This window comes from Saimiri boliviensis, chromosome X, assembly GCF_048565385.1.
Source record: "Saimiri boliviensis isolate mSaiBol1 chromosome X, mSaiBol1.pri, whole genome shotgun sequence".
Classification (NCBI taxonomy): Eukaryota; Metazoa; Chordata; class Mammalia; order Primates; family Cebidae; genus Saimiri; species Saimiri boliviensis.
Window position 1 is genome coordinate 97,445,377 of NC_133470.1, and position 20,430 is coordinate 97,465,806.

Sequence of the window (20,430 nt, forward strand, 5' to 3'; positions counted from 1 at the left end):
CACGTTTTCAGCACTGAAATAAAGATGAAGTTAATTCTTCCTTTATATTATATTAGTCGGGTGGAATTGTGTGTCTAATTAGCATGAACTATCTCTTTTATTTTATGTTTTAAAAATGTTCATCTTTTTCTTTAGGTTTTAAAAATGTTCACCGACTTCCTATCATTTATGGTTCTATTCAACTTTATCATTCCTGTCTCCATGTACGTCACAGTAGAAATGCAGAAATTCTTGGGCTCCTTCTTCATCTCATGGGATAAGGACTTTTATGATGAAGAAATTAATGAAGGAGCCCTGGTTAACACATCAGACCTTAATGAAGAACTTGGTCAGGTTAGAGCATTTTTTTACTTAAAATAATTTGTCAATATAGTGAAAATATCTTTTTATGTAGTCTGGATCACCAATATATGTGAACACATCACATTTGGAAAAGTGATTCAGAGAAAATTATTTTTTGCAGGCATGTAATGAAGATAAGCAGTGTTTTCATAGTTACAGCATCAGTTCTTTTGCTGGCCTTTTTGAGAAGGATACAATTTATGTATTAAATGTGAATGTTACTGAAATTCTCCTTGGACCTGGGTGATATTACATTATTAGCTATTGCTTTGGAACAGGAAACAGGTAGTCTTCATCATCATCTATAACCATTTGTGGATAGAATATGGGATAACAAATATAGTTATTTTATAAATGCATTTTGTTCCATAAGCAAAATTGACTAGAGTTGTCCTATTGACATTTTCTTGGTACATTTCTGATGAGATAGAATATAGACCTAACAAGCAGAATTATTTATTCCAGTACAAGAATTTCAGTGAAGGGAAAACGTGAGGGCATGCACTCCTCAAAATGCATTCTGCTTTATATACCAATATAACTCAGACTGTGACCCCATTCTAACCCAGGTACATTTATTTTCCAGTGCAACATCACTGTAATTCTTCAAGTGATGATTTCTTAAGTGCTTTTCCTATTAGTGTTGAGAAAGTTTTCCCCTTTTTCTGATTTTACTCTGTGTCATGTAATGATCTTCACGAGCTGAAGGAATTTTTTGGCTTACATTTTATTCTCATGACATTTACAATGTCAGGACTGTGGAAATGTCGTTTTTGTGACTGGGAGTTGCAAATTCAGTTAATGAAACTGTGTGGCTGGAACAGAGCCTCACCCTCACACTTGCTGTAAATGGGGCTGATTTGCCTTCTCACCTCAAAACTCTTACTTCCTGAGTTTAACTCTCTCTGCAGTCCCTGCACTCTATTTCTACTCTTGATATAGCCTTTACCTAAATCAAAGTACCCACATGGCAACTGCAGTTGAAAGGTAGCAAAGACTCTCCAGATACCATTTTGTTTAGACTTGACTTCAGGACAGCAATGTCTGAAACCATGGAGTCTGCATCTGATGCAGATACTGAGGCACTAAGAATAGGAAAAAAATTGAATGGACAAATGGCTTTTCCTTTGGATATTGTTCCCAGAAGGTTATTTTGTTGGTGATGTGGGCTGCCATACCTGACCATTGTCTTTTAAGCCAGAAGTTTTCATGCAGGGTTAGAGCTGTTTGAGTAGAACTGCTCTGATCTCAATAAAAGGCATCAATTTGCAGAGTTTTTTGCATGAGAAAAAAGTTCGAATATACAAGCTACCTTTAGTGAACCTTTCCCTGACAGTTAATTTAGTGGTTCACTCTAGATGCTGAGCAAATCTGCCTGTTCTAGATTAAGTGCCTGGCTTTGTGTGTTAACCTACCCAAGGGTGAGCATGGCTAGCTTGGGGCTAGCCTCAACTACTATTACGAATAGCCGTCATTCCGAATATGACACTTAATGTTCACTAAAAACAAGTAAGATGCCCAGGTCAGGTTCCAGTTGATGAGACTCTTATCTCTTTCAGATTTCCATCTCAGCAGATTCCATATTACCTATGGGAATGCAGTCTTCTTCTTATCTAGACTATGTTAACACTGCAGAAAATAAAGTAGAGCTTTGAGTAATGATCTAGTAAATTTGATGAGTGAAAAGAAGCTACAGTCTTCCTTTTAGTCACTACTCCTTTCTCCTACCAAACCTTGCATTTCTAATTGTGATTGTCATTTAGTCAAATCGTTAATAGTCAGATGATCACTTCAATTAATACAGTGTATAAACTACTTGCTGTCGTTATTAGCTTACATGTATAGAAATGACCTAAATGAAAGTGCAAAGAAGTCTTGAAATAGTTTCTTAGGCCATTTAGTATTCAATAAACAAGCACACATTGTTTTTTTCTGTTAAGTGTAACCTGTTTTTTCTTTGTTGAGTCAAATTTAAGATCTCTGTACCTTTTTGTGTTACTAAAGCCAGTGGCATTTAATTCCTGTCCATACCATTGCAAGCATTTGCTTAACCTCTTTTAATCTGACCCACACTGGGATTAAAAAGTAGAAAGATATGTTTAGGACAGTGTTTGACATGAGAAACAAAAGGAAGTAGACTGCTCAGCTCATTTGGAAAATATTGGGGTCTTTTATGATCAGACATAATCTTTTAGACAACCAAATAATTGTAATCTATATTGAAAAAAATGTGAGGCTACTCTTCTTCATATTGCCTTTCCATCTTGCAGCTCTGCCTAATGATGGAAATTTATAGTGTAAGTATATAATTCAAGCCAGTAGCTGTTATTCACCTTTTATTGTCTGAGATGTGTGTATATTCTAGGTACTATTATGAAGTAAACAAGAAACCCTCAAATTTTTAAAAATATCATTGGGGAGACATACACATCAGATGTAAATACAGCAATGTGATCATAATCAATCAGAAAAATTGTGGGGGAATGCAAAGCGTCTGGTGCTCTTTGATTTTGGTCAAGTCAACAGTGGTGACCGTCAGCATGTATATAGTACCTTAAAGGTTATAGGTTATTATTATTGGGCTTTCTTTTTAATCTTTACATTCTTGTGCAGCAGGTATTGTTAAGGTTAATATTTGAAGTTCATAGAGGTACAGAGATTTTCTTAAGGTCACAAAATTAGTAGGTGGTGGAGCCAAGATGGAGTCCAAGTGTTCCATTAACTCGAACCATGTGGTAAGTTTCGATATAACAAATAGGTGATTTCACATGTTCAACATACACTTAAGAGCTTTTTCTACCCTACAGCAGTTGTCTCACTAAGAAATAGGAAAAGTATTTTTTCTTTTTTTAGAAATTATAGTTTATTCAATGAAATACTAATTAATCAACAAAAGTTATTATGTAAATCTATATTCTTGACATGGAAATACACATATATATTTTTTTTTTTTTGAGACGGAGTTTTTGCTTTTGTTACCCAGGCTGGAGTGCAATGGCGCGATCTCGGCTCACCGCAACCTCCGCCTCCTGGGTTCAGGCAATTCTCCTGCCTCAGCCTCCTGAGTAGCTGGGATTACAGGCATGTGCCACCATGCCCAGCTAATTTTTTTGTATTTTTAGTAGAGATGGGGTTTCACCATGTTGACCAGGATGGTCTCGATCTCTTGACCTCGTGATCCACCTGCCTCCGCCTCCCAAAGTGCTGGGATTACAGGCTTGAGCCACCGCGCCCGGCTATATATTTTTTTTATGTGAAAAAAATAGATTACATAGCAAACATAATGAGGTTATATTTTTGTTCAAGTGGTAAATATACATATATGGTATCTAGAGAGATAAAAGTCAGAATGTTAACTATGATTGTTTCTGTATGATGGGATTAATATGTTTTTCAGGGAAAACTCCCAAAATGTGTTTTTATTGTGCTCTCACACCAAACAACACAGAAGACTTCTGTGTCCAAATGTGGGAGGGAGCAATTTTTCTCACCAACAAGCAGTAGACACCAACTGGATGTCCTCTAGTTCAATTCTGTCCACCAGGAGATAACATTGGATCCCACAGGAAATCCTTAAGACTTCCCATGCCTCCCAGACACCAGTCACAAGTCTGGGCCTCCATAACTTTTCTGACCGACCAGCTTCAAGATGGGCTACTCACAACCCCCTCTTTGGGTTTGATTAGCTTGCTAGCGCAGCAGACAGAAGTCAGGAAAACACTTAGGTTCACCAGTTTCATATAAAGGATGTTGCATAGAATACAGATAAAGAGACATGTAGGATGAAGCATAAGGGAAGGGGCGTTGAGGTTCCATACCTTCCCTGGGTGTGCCACCCTACAGGAACCCCGACATGTTAGTTATCCATAAGCCCCTGTTTTTCTTTTACTGTTCTCACATAGCCACTCAACACAACACTCTTGACACAAGCTATGTGAAGTTTTCTCCTGACACACCAAGCAAGCAGTTCTCCAGCAAACACCAGCTAGGTATCTTCTAATTCATTTTTGATACTGCCTACCTGGAGTTAGTGTATTGTGTCAGATCTCACAGGTTGAGCGCTCAGTCCCACGAGACTGCCCCCCACTTCAGATGCCGGTTACTAGTTCAGGTTATAACTTATGCTTCTGATTGACCAGCTATAAAATGGGGTCCAGTTTAGAAATAAAAGTTCCATTTGACCCAGCAATCCCATTGCTGGGTATATATCCAAAGGATTATAAATAGTTCTACTATAAGGACACTTGCACACGAATGTTCATTGCAGCACTGTTTACAATAGTAAAGACCTAGAACCAACCCAAATGCCCATCGATGATAGACTGGACAGGGAAAATGTGGCACATATACACTGTGGAATATTATGCAGCCATCAAAAACAATGAGTTCATGTCCTTTGTAGGGACATGGATGAACCTGGGAACCATCATTCTCAGCAAACTGACACAAGAGCAGAAAATCAAACACCGCATGTTCTCACTCATAGGTGGGTGTTGAACAATGAGAACACATGGACACAGGGAGGGGAGCACTAGACACTGGGGTCTGTTGGGGGGAAATGGGGGAGGGACAGTCGGGGGTGGGGAGTTTGGGAGAGATAGCATGGGGAGAAATGACAGATACAGGTGATGGGGAGGAAGTCAGCAAATCACACTGCCACGTGTGTACCTATGCAACAATCTTGCATGTTCTTCACATGTACCCCAAAACCTAAAATGCAATAAAAAAAATAATAAAATGGAGTCCAGTAAGTTACTAGACCCCCTCGTTGGATTTGATTAGTTTACTAGAGCAGATCATAGAACTCAGGGAAACAGTCACGTTTACTGGGAGAAGGGGCGTGGAGCTTCCCTGACCTTTCCAGGCATCCCACCCTTCAAGAAATTCCATGTGTTCAGCTATTCAGAAGCTCTTTGAACCCAGTGTTTTGGGGAGTTTTATGGAAGCTTCATTATGTGGACATGATTGACTAAATCATTGGCCATTGCTGTTCAGATTAACCTTTGGCCACTCTTTCCTCCTTCCCCAGGTCAGGTGTGGGGCTGGAAATACCAACCCTATAATCATGCCTTGGTCTTTCCAGTGACCTGCACTCATCTTGAAGCTATCTAGGGGCCCCCAACCATTTGTCTTCTCATTAGCATACAAAAATACTCTTAACACTCTGGAGTTACTCAGGCTTTAGGAGCTTTATGTCAGGAAACAGGAAGGAAGATCAAATATATATTTATCAAATATATATTTAACAATATCATGCAAATGATAGCTTTGAGCCTGCTGATATAGAGGAATCTTTTTGGCAAGCTTGAAGACGAGGCTGTTTTTGAGAGAGTCAAGCAGCAGCCACCCACTTCATTTATTTCTCTCCTTTAAATATGAGAATAGTGTTCTTTTTTTGTTTTTGTTTTTTAAATTTTTCTCTGAGGCGGAGTCTTGCTGTGTCACCCAGGCTGGAATACAGTGGCATGATCTCAGCTCACTGCAACCTCCACCTACCAGGTTCAAGTGATTCTCCTGGCTCAGCCTCCCCTGTGGCTGGGAATACAGATGAGCACTACCACGCCCAGCTGCTTTTGTTTGTATTTTTAGTAGAGATGAGGTTTTGTCATGTTGGCCAGGGTGTTCTCGCATTCCGAACCTCAGGTGATCTGCCCACCTCAGCCTCCCAAGATTACAGGTGTTAGCTACCACACCTGGTCTAGAATAGTTCATCACAGTTGATTCCCTCCTCTTCTTTTTCTAAGTATAGATCATATATTAGGGTGGTAGTTCTGTCAATATGATCCTGGGACCAGCAGCATCAACACTACCTGATTAAGTTAGAAGTGTAAATTATCTTGTCCCACCTCAGACTGACTCAGAAATTCTGGCAATAGAGCAGTGATCTGAGTTTTAACAAGAGCTCCAAGTGCCTGTGATACATTCTACAGTTTGATAATTACTGCACTCATGTATAATTTGTAGGCATGTAACTATGAGATTCAATGTTTGCAGATTCATACTGCCCAAACTGTTTCACATAGGCGAGTAAATTGTACTTTATATTTTAAAGTTGCCATCTTTAACACTAACAAAAGAGATTCTAATGCTTATCCAAGTTCAAGAGGTGAAATAACCCAGGACACCCTTCAGGAGAAAATGAAGGTTAATAATTTTGATCAGAAAAAAGCCCCAAAGAATTTCATTTAAACTGGAAGAATCTAAATGATATACAAGTAATACCACTTGGATTAATTTAAAGAGAGAGTTCAAACTTGGCTGGCTTAACAGGAAAAAAAAAAATTGGAATGCCGTATTTGTGCCAGTGCTGCTACCGTGAAAAGCTTTGAAAAATAATTAGAAAGCAACTACTGCCGTAGTTCATCTCTTTCTCCCTTACATAATAAAAACCTTAATCTTGTGCTTATGCTTGTTCCTGTCAGCCCATAATTTTAACTATTTAATCATAAATTGCCAAAACGAGGATAAAATTGTAGGTTTCCAAAAGCCAGATGTTAAAAATAGAAGAGATAAAAACTGAGATAAAATAGAAATGCTCAAAATGATTTATCTTAATGGCAAATTTATGTCTTAGCTTATGTTTCCATTATTTATGAAAATATACTTGTGTTATACTTTAACCTATCATTAAGACTTCTGCTTTTCTCTAAATTTGGAAACTTGAATATTTTCAAAATATGTATAGTATATAGAAAGAAATTTCAGTTATGGTTTTGATCACTTGACCTACTGTATCTTCTAATTAGGTAACTGTTAACGTTATTATTGATTCTTACGTATATTATATGATGTGATACATTTTATTTCAATTCAGCATTTTTATAGAAAATTTTACTTAAAAAGGAGAAAAAAATCTTTCATCAGTTTCTGTTTTGTTACAGCCCATTTAATTCATTAGTAAATATTTTTAATGGGTAATATACATACTAGCCCACAGAGAGAGAGAGAGAGAGAGAGAGAGAGAGAGAGAAATAAGTAGTATAATTTCCCACTTGAAAAATTGATTTATGTAACTTCTTTACATCAAACAGGTTAACTGGCCTGGGCATGGTGGCTCATGCCTATAATCCCAACACTTTGGGAGGCCAAGGCTTGAGCCCAGGAGTAATAGACCAGCCTGGGCAACATAGTGAGATCCTGTCTTTAAAAAAAATTACAAAAAATAAGCCTGGTGTGGTGGTGCATGCCAGTGGTCCCAGCTACTCAGGAGGCTAAGGCAGGAGGATTGCTTGAGCCAGAAGTTCGAGGTTACAGTGAGCTATAACGGCTGCTGCATTCTGGCCTGGGTGACAGAGTGAAACCCTGTCTTTTAAAAAAAAAATGTTAACTTGTATTAGAAGGGTTATAAGTTTGATAAAATAGTCACTTTTTATTTGTTTTTTCTTTTTGTGGGTTAGAGTCTCAGTCTATTGCCCAGATTGGAGTGTAGTGGTGCGATCTTAGCTCACTGCAATCTTTGTCTCCTGGGTTCAAGCGATTCTTGTGCATCAGCCTCCCAAGTAGCTGGGATTACAGGTGTGCCATCACACCCAGCTAATTTTTGTATTTTTAGTAGAGATGGGGTTTTACCATGTTGGCCAGGCTGGTCTGAACTTCTGAGTTCAAGTAATCTTCCTGCCTCGCCTCCCAAAATGCTGGGATTTTAGGTGTGAGCCACCATGCCCAGCTAGCAGTCACATTTTTTTCTATTCATCTTTTACATTTGAGTAAGTCTACCTTAGACATGTGATACCATTTTAGTGTCTTTAAAAATACTCATTTTTTCCTCATTTGTTTGGTAATATTGTTTCTGTAATTCCCTGACATTTGACAAGAAGTCTTAGGTGATTTCCTATGGATATGAAAATAGCTTTGCATTACAGCAAACTAGTCACACTGAAGAAACCAACAATGTATATGTTTGTGTGCTTGTTTTAGGTGGATTATGTATTTACAGATAAAACTGGAACACTTACTGAAAACAGCATGGAGTTCATTGAATGCTGCATAGATGGACACAAATATAAAGGTGTAACTCAAGAGGTTGATGGATTGTCTCAAACTGATGGACCTTTAACATATTTTGACAAAGCAGATAAGGTGCATTTGCATTATTATTTTATATAAGAAATCAATCTATGTATGCATGTTAACATTCCATAGTAGAAAATTTTTTCGTAGGAGCATGACATGGACTTTTGTGGATATTTTGGTTTGTTTGGTTTTTTTGAGACAGAGTCTTGCTCTGTTGCCCAGGCTAGAGTGCAGTGGCATGATCTCGGCTCACCACAACCTCCGCCTCCTGGGTTCAAGCAGTTCTCCTGCCTCAGCCTCCCAAGTAACTGAGATTACAGGCGCCTACCACCATGCCCAGCTAATTTTTTTGTATTTTTAGTAGAGACGGGGTTTCACTATGTTGGTCAGGCTGGTTTCGAACTCCTAACCTCAGGTAATCGACCCACCTCAGCCTTTGGAAGTGCTGGGATTACAGGTGTGAGCCACTGCACCCAGCGAATTTTGAATAACTATTGTTGGCTTCACCTTTCTTGTTTTACTGACACTTCTGAAATTTGTAAATGAGTAGAATTTATAAGTAAAGAGAATTGTGGGAAATGACATTTGGGTAAAAGCTTGCCTGTCCATATGATCATAATTTTTTGTTCTTTGTCTTTTAAAGCTCTTCCAAGAATGATGTCTGTTCAAATAATTAAGGTTTCAGGAGTGTCTAGGCAGTAAATTAACCAGAGTCTCCCTGCACTTGAGCTATTGCTAGATTGTGAATTAGATACTGAATGAAGTCTTTTAGACCATGAAGAAGTCATTCCTTTGGCTTAGGTGATGCTACAATAACCTGAATGAGTTAACACAGCCTATAGAGGGGCATGCTAGCTGAGAACCGGGAACTTTGTTACGTACTAGGAGAATATATAGCTGATTTGAGTGTTAGGAATTTATATATATCTGCTACTAAGTTTGCTAGAGGTTATAACATTCTGTCTCATTACTATATTTTCTCTGTTCACTGTCAAGTTACTGAGTGATCAAATTAAAAATAATAATCATGATTTTGTTACTATTCCACAGAATCGAGAAGAGCTGTTTCTACGTGCCTTGTGTTTATGTCATACTGTAGAAATCAAAACAAATGATGCTGTTGATGGAGCTACAGAATCAGCTGAACTAACCTATATCTCCTCTTCACCAGATGAAATAGCTTTGGTGAAAGGAGCTAAAAAGTAAAGTATACTTTCTTATACCTCTCCTAAGAAAGTGAAATCACAGGAGGACAGAAGTTATTTTGTTTTTTCTGTTTGCTTCAGTCACCTTAGCATGTATATCTCCTACTATTTAATAAAAAAAAAAAATAACTGCTTTAGCCAAAAGTTTTTTATAAAATTCCCATACCTGACTAGTTAGACCAAGAAGAAAATAGTGACATGTAGGTATTACTTGCCTTACTATTTATGCATGCCAGCCAGAAGTCTGAATATTATATTTTGCAAATAACGTAACAGTGGCTACTTTTTGTACAACACATGCTATTTCTGAGGTGCTCCCAGCAATTTTGACATCATTTGAGAACTGAAAGTCCAGTTTTACCCATGAGGTTTAAGATAATTTAAGTGGCTAAGAGGTTACCCAGTGTGTTAGCTGCAGAATCAGAAACCCAAATTGTCTCTCCCTTGGTTACAATAATTGTGGCTGGGCATTGACTTTTTCTGTTATCATTTCATCAAGGAAAAGGAAGTACAGTTATATGTTGAGATCATATGAAAGAGAAGAGAAGCATAAACAAGAATGAGTAACCCCATTGAAAATTAATCATTCTAGGCCAAGCGCAGTGGCTCATGCCTATAATCCCAGCACTTTGGGAGGCCAAAATGGGTGGACCACCTGAGGTCAGGAGTTTGAGACCAGGCTGGCCAACGTGGTGAAACTGTGTCTCTGCTAAAAATAAAAAAATCGGTCTGGTGTGGCGGCATGCACCCATAATCTCAGCTACTCAAGAGACTGAGGGAGGAGAATCACTTGAACCTGGGAGGCGGAGTTTGCAGTGACCCATGATCTTGTCATTGTACTCCAACCTGGGTGACAAAGCAAGACTCTGTCTCAAAAGTAAAAAATCATTCTTTAGAGATATACAAGGTCTTTTTTATTGTTTTTGATAGGTACGGGTTCACATTTTTAGGAAATCGAAATGGACATATGAGAGTAGAGAACCAAAGAAAAGAAATAGAAGAGTAAGTAGCTCTGTGTTTGATGTTTGTCATTTCTTAACCCCACAGTCAAATTTAAATGGATTCAGGCAGGGCAGAAAAGGAAGTGATGCCACTAAAAATACAGGACTCTGCTCTCTCAGTTCAGTTTTAGGTAAATGTAGTTAGGGTAGAAGCCATTTTACATAGCATGGCAGAAACTGGGGTTTGAGGTAGAAACTTCAGTCTGGTCCACATCTGGGTCCAGTAGCCAGAAAGAGAGTCTGCCTGGACTGTTTCTGAAATTTAGATGCCATTTCAGATTTCTAACATATGTTACAAGAAAAATCAGTTAAAGTATGTGAAACATTCTGCTCTCTAGTGTCTAAGCAATCACTCTGGGATTGCAAGCCCAGCCAATAAAGGCAGCTTTGCTGTAAACCAGAAGTTTTGTCTTGGGGATGTTCAGGTGTGAGTCTCAGGGCAAGTACTCTGATGTCCCAGTGTCTTCACATTTCCTCTTTTGCCACAAAGACCCCGGTGAAGAAATTCACCTTATCTTAATGGTGGATTTTAATTAGGCTCTGTGTTTAATTTGAATTTCTTCTCTGACTTTCAGGAGATCCCCTAGGATCTCCAGACCCATCTCAGAAACCTGTAATAACATTTATACGTACTTGAGTAATGCGCCCCTTTGGAGAGAGGTGCATAGAAGCCCAGAGGAAGGTTCTTAGTCTGACTGACAGGGACCCAGGGTCATTGTCAGAGTTTAGATTCTAGTCTGTCTGCAACAGTGCCCTCATCTGGCCAACAACAAACCAGACGCCATTGTAGATGTCTTAGGCACATATAGTCCCCCAAGACTAATGACCCCCTCACTCCTACCAAAAACAACATATATAATAAATACTTTTTTAAAATATTAGTTTATTTTCAAGGAAATATTTCCTCTCACTTTTTCTAATAACCAACTCTTATTTAAACTCTTCTGTATCTCTCCATTGATTAGTTCAGCCATCCACACACACGTTTGAACAATTTCATGATGTCATTCCATTGTTTAAACCCTTTCATTGGCTTTCTTTTGCTCTTACAATATAATCCCAAATTCCTGAAATGGCTTTTGTGTTTCCAGCCTCTGCTTACCTTTCTTGCTTTATCTCTTGCTATTCCCCTATCAGTGAGTTTTTTGGGCATTGGTGAGCTACTTCAAGTCCTCCATGGGCTGTGTGCTGTCATGTTGCTTTGCTCATTCCGTCTGCTCAGAATGCCATGGCCCCCTTTCTTCATCATATTACCCCCAGCTCAGGCATGTCCTCTTCCAGGAAGCCTCCTTTGAGATGGCTTCCTTCTGTGTTCTTATATCTCCCCTGTAAGTGCCTTTATTACAGCATTTGAGAGACTAGAAGGGTAGTTATCTCATTATACTCCATCTCCCTTATATGGTGACCTGTGTAAAAGAAGGGGCTTACACAAGTCACCTTATGATAAGGGAGACAGAGCATAATGAGATAATTATTATAGCAACATTTATGTATGGAGTGCCAGGCACAGTGCTGGGTGCTGGGGAATAGAGGTGAATCTGAGCCAACTCTGTTCCCCGGCACCTAGCACTGTGCCTGGCACTCCATACATAAATGCTGCTAAAATAATTGGCAGAGTGGGACTATTTCTAGACCCCTCCAAATATGGCTTGGTGGGACAGCTCTTTATCCTCCATTTTATGTGGTCATTCTTCTTACCATCTTAAATAGTATAGTGAGGGACTATAAATGCCCCTTAACCAACACTGGTGTCCTCTGACAGCATATTTTATGTTCAGAGAAATTCTAAGACAAAGGAAAGTACCAGTTGTGTAGACAACCAGTGACCCTCCTGCATAGAGGATAGCTATCTGTTGATTTAAGATGTTTAAATATCTTAACATATTTCTGTTGTGCTTTATTTTTCTCAGTATGTGCTAGGATTTTTACTTTTCTCATTTCTCTTAAAGATATGAACTTCTTCACACTTTAAACTTTGATGCTGTCCGCCGACGTATGAGTGTAATTGTGAAGACTCAAGAAGGTACGTATTTTAAAAACTTGAATTTTTCTCTTTGTTCATTTGTAGGCTTACTGGTTGATTCACTCTTTCAAGAAAGAGAATCATTTCATGTAGTAGCATAGGATTAGTGAAAGTCATGCGAAGCAGTATTTTTTTGTATATGCCTTCATGTTTTTTTTTTTTAAGCAAACATGTTCAGTTTACCAAATCGTTAGTGGTAGAACCCTTGTTATAACAGGAAGTGCATTTTCTTATTAGCTGAACAATATCCCTCTGCTCTGGGTGTTCATACAGGAACTGAAAGGATGACTTGTGTGTGGTTCATGGTACCGACCAGTCTACCAGTAAAGTTTACACGCAGCCACCCAGCATGGTTGGATGGTCTGGGATTACTAGTAGTAGAATCCTTGCGTATAGGGAGTTGCTTATTATCCCTCACTGACCTTCCTGGTTCCCCTACTGCTTGACATTCCCTGGAAACAGGTTAGGTAGAGAGGAGTAAGGGCCTGGCTTCTGGGAAATGGCATTGCAGTTTTAATCCAGAGCTCAGGTTCTTTGTTTTAAGAAGAATAAAGCTTGCCTTTTGCAGGGGAACTGGTACCATAATCCTGGCTTCCCTCATGTCTTTGGAGGCAACATGGTGGTTCGCCTTCTGCTCAGATTCTACAAGACTCATAGGGGAGCACTTCTGCTTTATTCAAAGGCTCTCAGATACATGTGTGTATGGTGTACCCAGGGGTTTGTTTTCTAAAAATTCTTGATTTATTTCCCAATAGTTTACTTTTTACTATTAAATTTTCTAAATTCCTTAATGTGAGAATGGGAGGATATAGACAGACCCTTGGGGGGAACATACCCCACTTTATTCATACTTTGTGGTATGATTGCAAAGTCATGACATCGATTTTACGTAAGTGACCATGGAGTTTGTTTTGTGAACTTTAAAGTACACTTTGGATGTATAAGAATAAATGGAAAAAAAAAAACAATATTTCAAATACTTGCTATTCTTATGTCTGCACATCCATGTGTTCAGCAAATGGTGAAATGTCTGCGGAACTGGTCTACAAAGGACATTGACCTCAGAGCTACACTTTTTGTTGAACTTAGTTGTTTCCCTTACAAGAATAAAGTGTCTCTCTTAGTGCACAACTGTGAATATTTCCTAGGTGTGTGAAATGATCTAAAGCTGCACTTATACCAGCATTCTATAATGCTATTTTCAAGTTTCAGTAAAAACCATCAAGCCAGTGTTTTAAAAGCTAGTTAATATAGTTTATTCAAAATTATTTCAGCTTGTTTGAGCTTAAGTTTTCTTCTTGACATCTATAGATGCCGTATGTATACTCTAGGCCATGGCTTCACTGCATTTCTTTGTTTCTGGGTTGTTTTTTTTTTTTTTTTACCCGAGAGAGGGTATTACTCTGTCATCCAGGCTGTAGTGACAAGATCATAGCTCACTGCAGCCTTGACATCCTGGGCTCAAGCAATCCTTCCACCTCAGCATCCAGAGTCATTGGGACTATAGGCGTGTATCACCATGCCTGGCTAATTTTTTAATTTTAATTTTTTTAATTAAAAAAATTTTTTTTGAGACAGAGTCTTGCTCTATTGCCCAGGCTGGAGTGCAGTAGCATGATCTTGGCTCATCACAACCTCCGCCTCCCGAGTTCAAGCTATTCTCCTGCCTTAGCCTCCCGAGTAGCTGGGACTACAGGCACGTGCCGCCATGCCCAGCTATTTTTTTTTTTTTTTTGTAGTTTTAGTAGAGATGGGGTCTCCCTATGTTACCCAGGCTGGTCTTGAACTGAGCTTAAGTGATCCTCCTGCTTCGGCCTCCCACAGTGCTGAGATTACAGGTGTGAGCCACTGCACCTGGCATACATTTTCATAAGGAATTCAGATTCACCTCCTTGACACAAGCCCAGTCCTCCATGAATTGGTGGGAGGAAGTATATTTTAACAGAGAGGTACATATTGTAAACTCTGGCTTGTTAATTGTGTTCATAATGACCTGTAGGGGTGTGCCTTTCTGACAGACTAAGGGCCAAGATTTCTCATTTCATTTGAGTGAGTATTGCAAAGCATGCTCAGAATATATAACAATTGGGTGAGAGAGACTACTTTAAAAGTTATCTCTTATTGAAACCACAATACCAGCCTTAAAACTCTATGTCAAGTACTATGGTTCTTTATTTTAGGAGACATACTTCTCTTTTGTAAAGGAGCAGACTCAGCAGTTTTTCCCAGGGTGCAGAATCATGAAATTGAGTTAACTAAAGTCCATGTGGAACGTAATGCAATGGTGAGCCTATACTCCTTCCCCTACCAATAAATAATCAGAGAAATGCTGAAGATGACTGTGTTGATTGGATTTCTGTTTAAATGACAGCTTAAATACATTTTAGCATGTTTTTGTGGTCTGTGTTTTGTATTTGGGGATTCAATAATATTACTTTCTTTATCTTAATATAAAACATTATTCTGGAGCAAGTTTCTGGTCAGAATTTATAGCCTTAAAGACTTTTCAGCAACCTTTGTTAAAAGAACTGTTACTTCCTTTTTCTGAACCTAATTGAATGTGACCTTTTCAGTTGTAATTTGTTCAGTTTTACAAACTAAATATGTGTCACAATTTCTCTTTTGTACATATAGCTAAAGCAAGAGCATTTACAGAGTATGGGTGTTTTTTCTCAATTATTATTAGAATAACTACAGATCTCCTACTTTACTCCTAGGATGGGTATCGGACACTCTGTGTAGCCTTCAAAGAAATTGCTCCAGATGATTATGAAAGAATTAACAGACAGCTCATAGAAGCAAAAATGGCCTTACAAGACAGAGAAGAAAAAATGGAAAAAATTTTCGATGATATTGAGACAAATATGAATTTAATTGGAGCCACTGCAGTTGAAGACAAGTAACTAGAAAATGATACTCTAATTATTTTAGTGACCAATCATTTTGGGTGTGATCTGTCCCAGATTAGTAATTTAATCTCAATGTTTGAAATCTTTAGTTTAGTTTTATTGTTTAAGTGGGTTTAAAGATTTATTATAGCAAGTATGAAAAGTTACACCAGATTTTGAACTGTTAGTAGGAATGATTTTTAAGGTAAATTCATGTAACCTAGAAGAATGAATCAGTTATCACTAAGGTCTTTTGACTGTTTACTAAGTCATCCATATATTTATGCACAAATTATCAAATAGTCTTGACATGTGTAGGGAAGGGTACTATAGCCATTGTTTTGTACTGGTGCCTAGGTGAAGGGGTAAGCTTTGAGAGACAGATGAGCAGAAAGAAAATTTAAGGTAGAGTGAACAGCATGAGAGGTTACTCTAGCTTAGTTCAACAGACCAGAGTATGTTTCTGCATGCTTTATTTACTTATTTGATTTAATTTAATTTAATTTTTTTGTTATTTGTTTTTTTTTTGTTTATTTATTTTTTTGAGACAGAGTCTTACTCTGTCACCCAGACTGGAGTGTTGTGGCACAATCTTGGCTGACTGCAGCCTCTGCGTCCTGGGTTTAAGTGATTCTTGTGCCTCAGCCACCTGAGTAGCTAGCTGGAGTAATAGGCATATGTTACCACACCCAGCTAATTTGTGTATTTTTAGTAGAGATGGGGTTTCACCATGTTGGCCAGGCTGGTCTTGAACTCCTGGCCTCAAGTAATCTTCCTGCCTTGACCTCCAAAAGTTCTGGGATTACAGGTATGAGCCACTGGCCTGGCCTGCATACTTTAAAATAATATGCTTTTAACTTATAGGCTGAGCTTTTTCAGACGCAATTGCAGGAGACTGCCATTGATCTGCTTGAAATAATTTTTAGATTCTTAATATTTTTTTGAATTTTCTAAATATTGTATATGAAAATTATAAGACTTTAATAAAAAGTTACAAACATATATTCAACCATATTAAAAGGTATTGAAATTCTAATGAAATTCATTTAGTGTAATTTCATTATTATTCTGTGGCCAAAAGAAACCCAGAGGAAAGTGTCATTCTTCTATCCTTGCCTATAAGAATTATAATTAAATTCTCATTCAAGATGGTTGGCGTTCCTCTTTTTGGAGGGTGGGTCAGGGGTTGTAAACATGCAGGTTTGTTACGTGGTTATATTGTGTAATGCTGGGATTTGGGCTTCTATTGATCCCATCACCTAAGATACTAACATAATACTTAATGGGTACTTTTTCAACCATCATTTCCCTCCTGTCTTCCCCCTTTTGGAGTCCCTGTTGTCTATTATGTCCATGTATACCTATTGATTAGCTCCCACTTATAAGTAAGAGCATGCAGTATTTGATTTTCTGCCTCTAAGTTATTTCAGTTAGGATACTGGCCTCCAGCTGTATCCATGCTGCTGCGAAGGATATGATTTCACTCTTACGGCTGCATAGTATTCCAGCAATCTTGCCTGATTGCTCTGGCTAGGACTTCCAGTACTATGTTAAATAGGAGTGGTAAGAGTAGATATCCCTGTCTTGTTCCAGTTTTTAGGGGAAATGCTTTCAACTTTTGCACATTGAGTATGGTGTTGGCTGTGGGTTTGCATGTAAGACCCTTATTATTTTGAGGTATGTTTCCTCAATGCCTAGTTTGTTCTCAGGGGTTTGTTTTTATCATCAAGTTATGTCAAGTTTTATTGAATTTTTTTTTTACATCTATTGAGATGAACATATTTTTGTTTTCATTCTGTGTGTGTGGTAAATTACATGTATTGATTTGCACATGTTAAACCATCCTTGCGTCCCAGGAATAAAACCCATTAGATCATGATGAGTTATCTTTCTGTTGTGCTGATGGTTTCAGTTTGCTAATATTTTGTTGAGGATTTTTATATCTGTGTTCGTCATGAATAACAGCCTGTAGTTTTCTTTTTTTATTGTGTCCTTGCCAGATTTTGATAACAGGATGATACTAGTTTTATAGAATGAGTTAGGGTGGAATCCCTCCTCATTGATTTTTCTTGGAGTAGTTTCAGTAAGATTGGTACCAACTTTTCTTTATATACAGCTGATAGAGTTCTGCTGTTAATATTACTGATTCCATTTCATAGCTTATTATTTGAGACAGAGTCTCAAATAATATTTGAGAAAAAAATATTTGAGACAGAGTCAAGCAATCTCAGGATTGCTTGAACCCAGGAGTTATAGTGAGCTTTGAGGTGACAGATTAAGACTTTGTTTCTTTTTAAAAAGGGCTAAAAATACATCCCCAATCTTCTGTCTTCTAAGGTTTCTGCTGAGACAGAGTCTCAAATAATAGTCTGTTTAGGGTTCTTTTCCTCCTGGTTCAATATTGGGAAGTTGTATATTTCCAGGAATTTATTCATTTCCTCTATATTTTTCAGTTTATGCTCATAGACATGTTCATAATAGTCTCTGAGGATCTTTTGTATTTCTGTGGTATCAGTTGTAATGTCACCTTTGTCATTTCTGATTGTGCTTATTTGAATTCTCTCTTTTTCTTGGTTAATTTGGCTACTAGTCTATTTTTCATTTTTGTTTCATTGATCTGTTGTATGATTTTTTTGGTCTCAGTTTAGTTCTGCCACGATCTTTGTTACTCCTGCTAGCTTTGGGTCTGGTTTGTTTTTCTGTTTTTTTTAGGTGTGACATTAGGTTGTTCATTTGAGAGTTTTCTTCCTTTTTGATATAGGCAATTAGTGCTATAAACTTTTAACACTGCTTTTGACGTTTCCTGTAAGTTTTGATATGTTGTGTCTCTATTTTCATTTGTTTCCATTTTTTTTTTAAATTTCTGCCTCAATTTCATTATTTACTCAAAAGTCATTCAGGATCAAGTTATTTAGTTTATATGTACTTGTGTGGTCTTGAGAGTTCCCCTTGTTATTGATTTCTAATTTTATTTCACTGTGTTCTGAGAAGATGTTTGATACGATTTTGAATTTAAGGAGACTTACCTTATGACCAGGCATGTGATCAATTTTGAGAATGTTCATGCACAGATGAGAAAAATGTATATTCTGTAGTTGTTGAGTGGAGTGTTTTGTAAATGTCTATTAGGTCTATTTGGTCAAGAGTCCAGTTTAAGTCCAGAGTTTCTTTGTTATTTTTCTGCCTCAATAATCTGACTTGTGCTATCACTGGGGTCTTAAAATCCCTCAATATTGGTCAGGCATGGTGGCTCATACCTTTAATCCCAGCACTTTGGGAGACCAAGGCGGGGGGATCACGAGGTCAGGAGATTGAGAACATCCTGCCCAACATGGTGAAACCTCATCTCTACTAAAAATACAAAAATTAGCTGGGTGTGGTGGCACATGGCTTGGCTGTAATCCCAGCAGCTACTGGGGAGGCTGAGGCACAAGAATTGCTTGAACCCAGGAGACAGAGGTTGCAGTGAGCTGAGATCGCGTCACTGCACTCCAGCATGGCAACAGAGTGAGATTCTGCCTCAAAAAAAAAAAAAAAATTTCCCCTCAATATTACTTTATGGCTTTCTGTCTCTAGGGATGATTGTTTATCAATTTGGGCCCTCTGATGTTGGGTCCCTATATATTAGGTTAGTTAAATCTTGATGAATTGAATCCCTTTTTATTACATAATTCCCGCCTTTTTATTTACTGTTGTTGGCTTAAAGTCTGTTTCAGCTGATACAGGAAGATCAACCCTGCTCTTTTTTGTTTTCTATTTGCATGATAGATCTTTCTCCATCCCTTTAGTTTTAGTTTGTGGTCATCATTATGCCTGAGATGGGTCTGCTGAAGTTTTCGAGACCAAGTCTCACTCTGTCACCCCGGCTACAGTGCAGTGGCATGATCTCGGCTCACTGCAACCTCTGCCTCCCAGGTTCAAATGATTCTCCTGCCTCAGCCTTCTGAGTAGCTGGGACTACAGGCGCCCGCCACCATGCCCGGCTAATTTTTGTATTTTTAATAGAGATGGGGTTTCACCTTTTTGGCCAGGCTGGTCTCAAATTTATGACCTCAGGTGATCCTCCTGCCTCGGCCTGAAGTGCTGGGATTTCAGGTGTGAGCCACCACACCCAGCCTAACAGATGGTATTTTTGTATTCAGTGTGCCAATCTGTGTCTTTTCAGTAGAGCATTTAGGCCATTTACATTCAAGGTTAATATTGATATGTGAGGTTTTGTTCCTGTGTTAGTGCTGTTAGCCAATTGTTTTGTAGTCTCAAGGATATAATTGCTTTATAGGATCTATGAGCTTTTTACTAACATATGCTTTTATAGTAGCAAATATCATCTGTTTGTGTCTGTGTTTAGAGGTCCTTTAAGCATTTCTTATAGGATAGGTTTGGTGGTGACAGATTCCCATAGCATTTGCTTGTCTGGGAAAAACTCTATTTCTCCTTCCTTTAGGAAGCTTAGTTTAGCAGGATATAGAATTCTTGGCTGCAGTTCTTTTTCTTTAAGAAGGCTAAAGGCCAGGTATGATGGCTTGTACCTGTAATCCAGTGCTTTGAGAAGTTGAGGTTGGAAGATCACTTGAGCCTGGGAGCTCACAGCTAGCCTGGGCAGCATAGTGAGACCTGTTTACAATTTTTTTTTAGAAAACTAGGCGTGATGTCACATACTTGTAGCCCCAGCTGCTTGGGAGGCTGAGGTGGGAGGATTGCTTGAACCCAGGAGTTACAGTGAGCTATGAGGTGACAGATTAAGACTTTGTTTCTTTTTAAAAAGGGCTAAAAATACATCCCCAATCTTCTGTCTTCTAAGGTTTCTGCTGAGAAATTAGCTGTTAGTCTGATGCTATTTCATTTATAGGTAATTTTTCCTTTTTTTTTTTTTATTCTAGCTGCCTTTAAGATTTTTTTCCCTGTTAACCTTGGGTAGTCTGACTATATATGCCTTGGTGATGGCCATCTTGTGTAGC

General features: G+C 38.3%; 1 protein-coding gene across 10 annotated transcripts in view; it reads left to right on the plus strand.

The window, feature by feature from the left end:
• Nucleotides 1-20,430, plus strand: part of ATP11C (ATPase phospholipid transporting 11C (ATP11C blood group)) — a 204,260-nt gene that overhangs the window by 131,490 nt on the left and 52,340 nt on the right. For all 10 annotated transcript variants that reach the window (XM_039464105.2, XM_074391506.1, XM_039464106.2 and 7 more), the window contains 7 exons: nucleotides 136-333; nucleotides 8,260-8,421; nucleotides 9,406-9,557; nucleotides 10,491-10,562; nucleotides 12,511-12,584; nucleotides 14,765-14,868; nucleotides 15,302-15,483. In XM_039464105.2, the coding sequence (XP_039320039.1) occupies nucleotides 136-333; nucleotides 8,260-8,421; nucleotides 9,406-9,557; nucleotides 10,491-10,562; nucleotides 12,511-12,584; nucleotides 14,765-14,868; nucleotides 15,302-15,483 (944 nt within the window). The remainder of the gene's footprint in view (nucleotides 1-135; nucleotides 334-8,259; nucleotides 8,422-9,405; nucleotides 9,558-10,490; nucleotides 10,563-12,510; nucleotides 12,585-14,764; nucleotides 14,869-15,301; nucleotides 15,484-20,430) is intronic.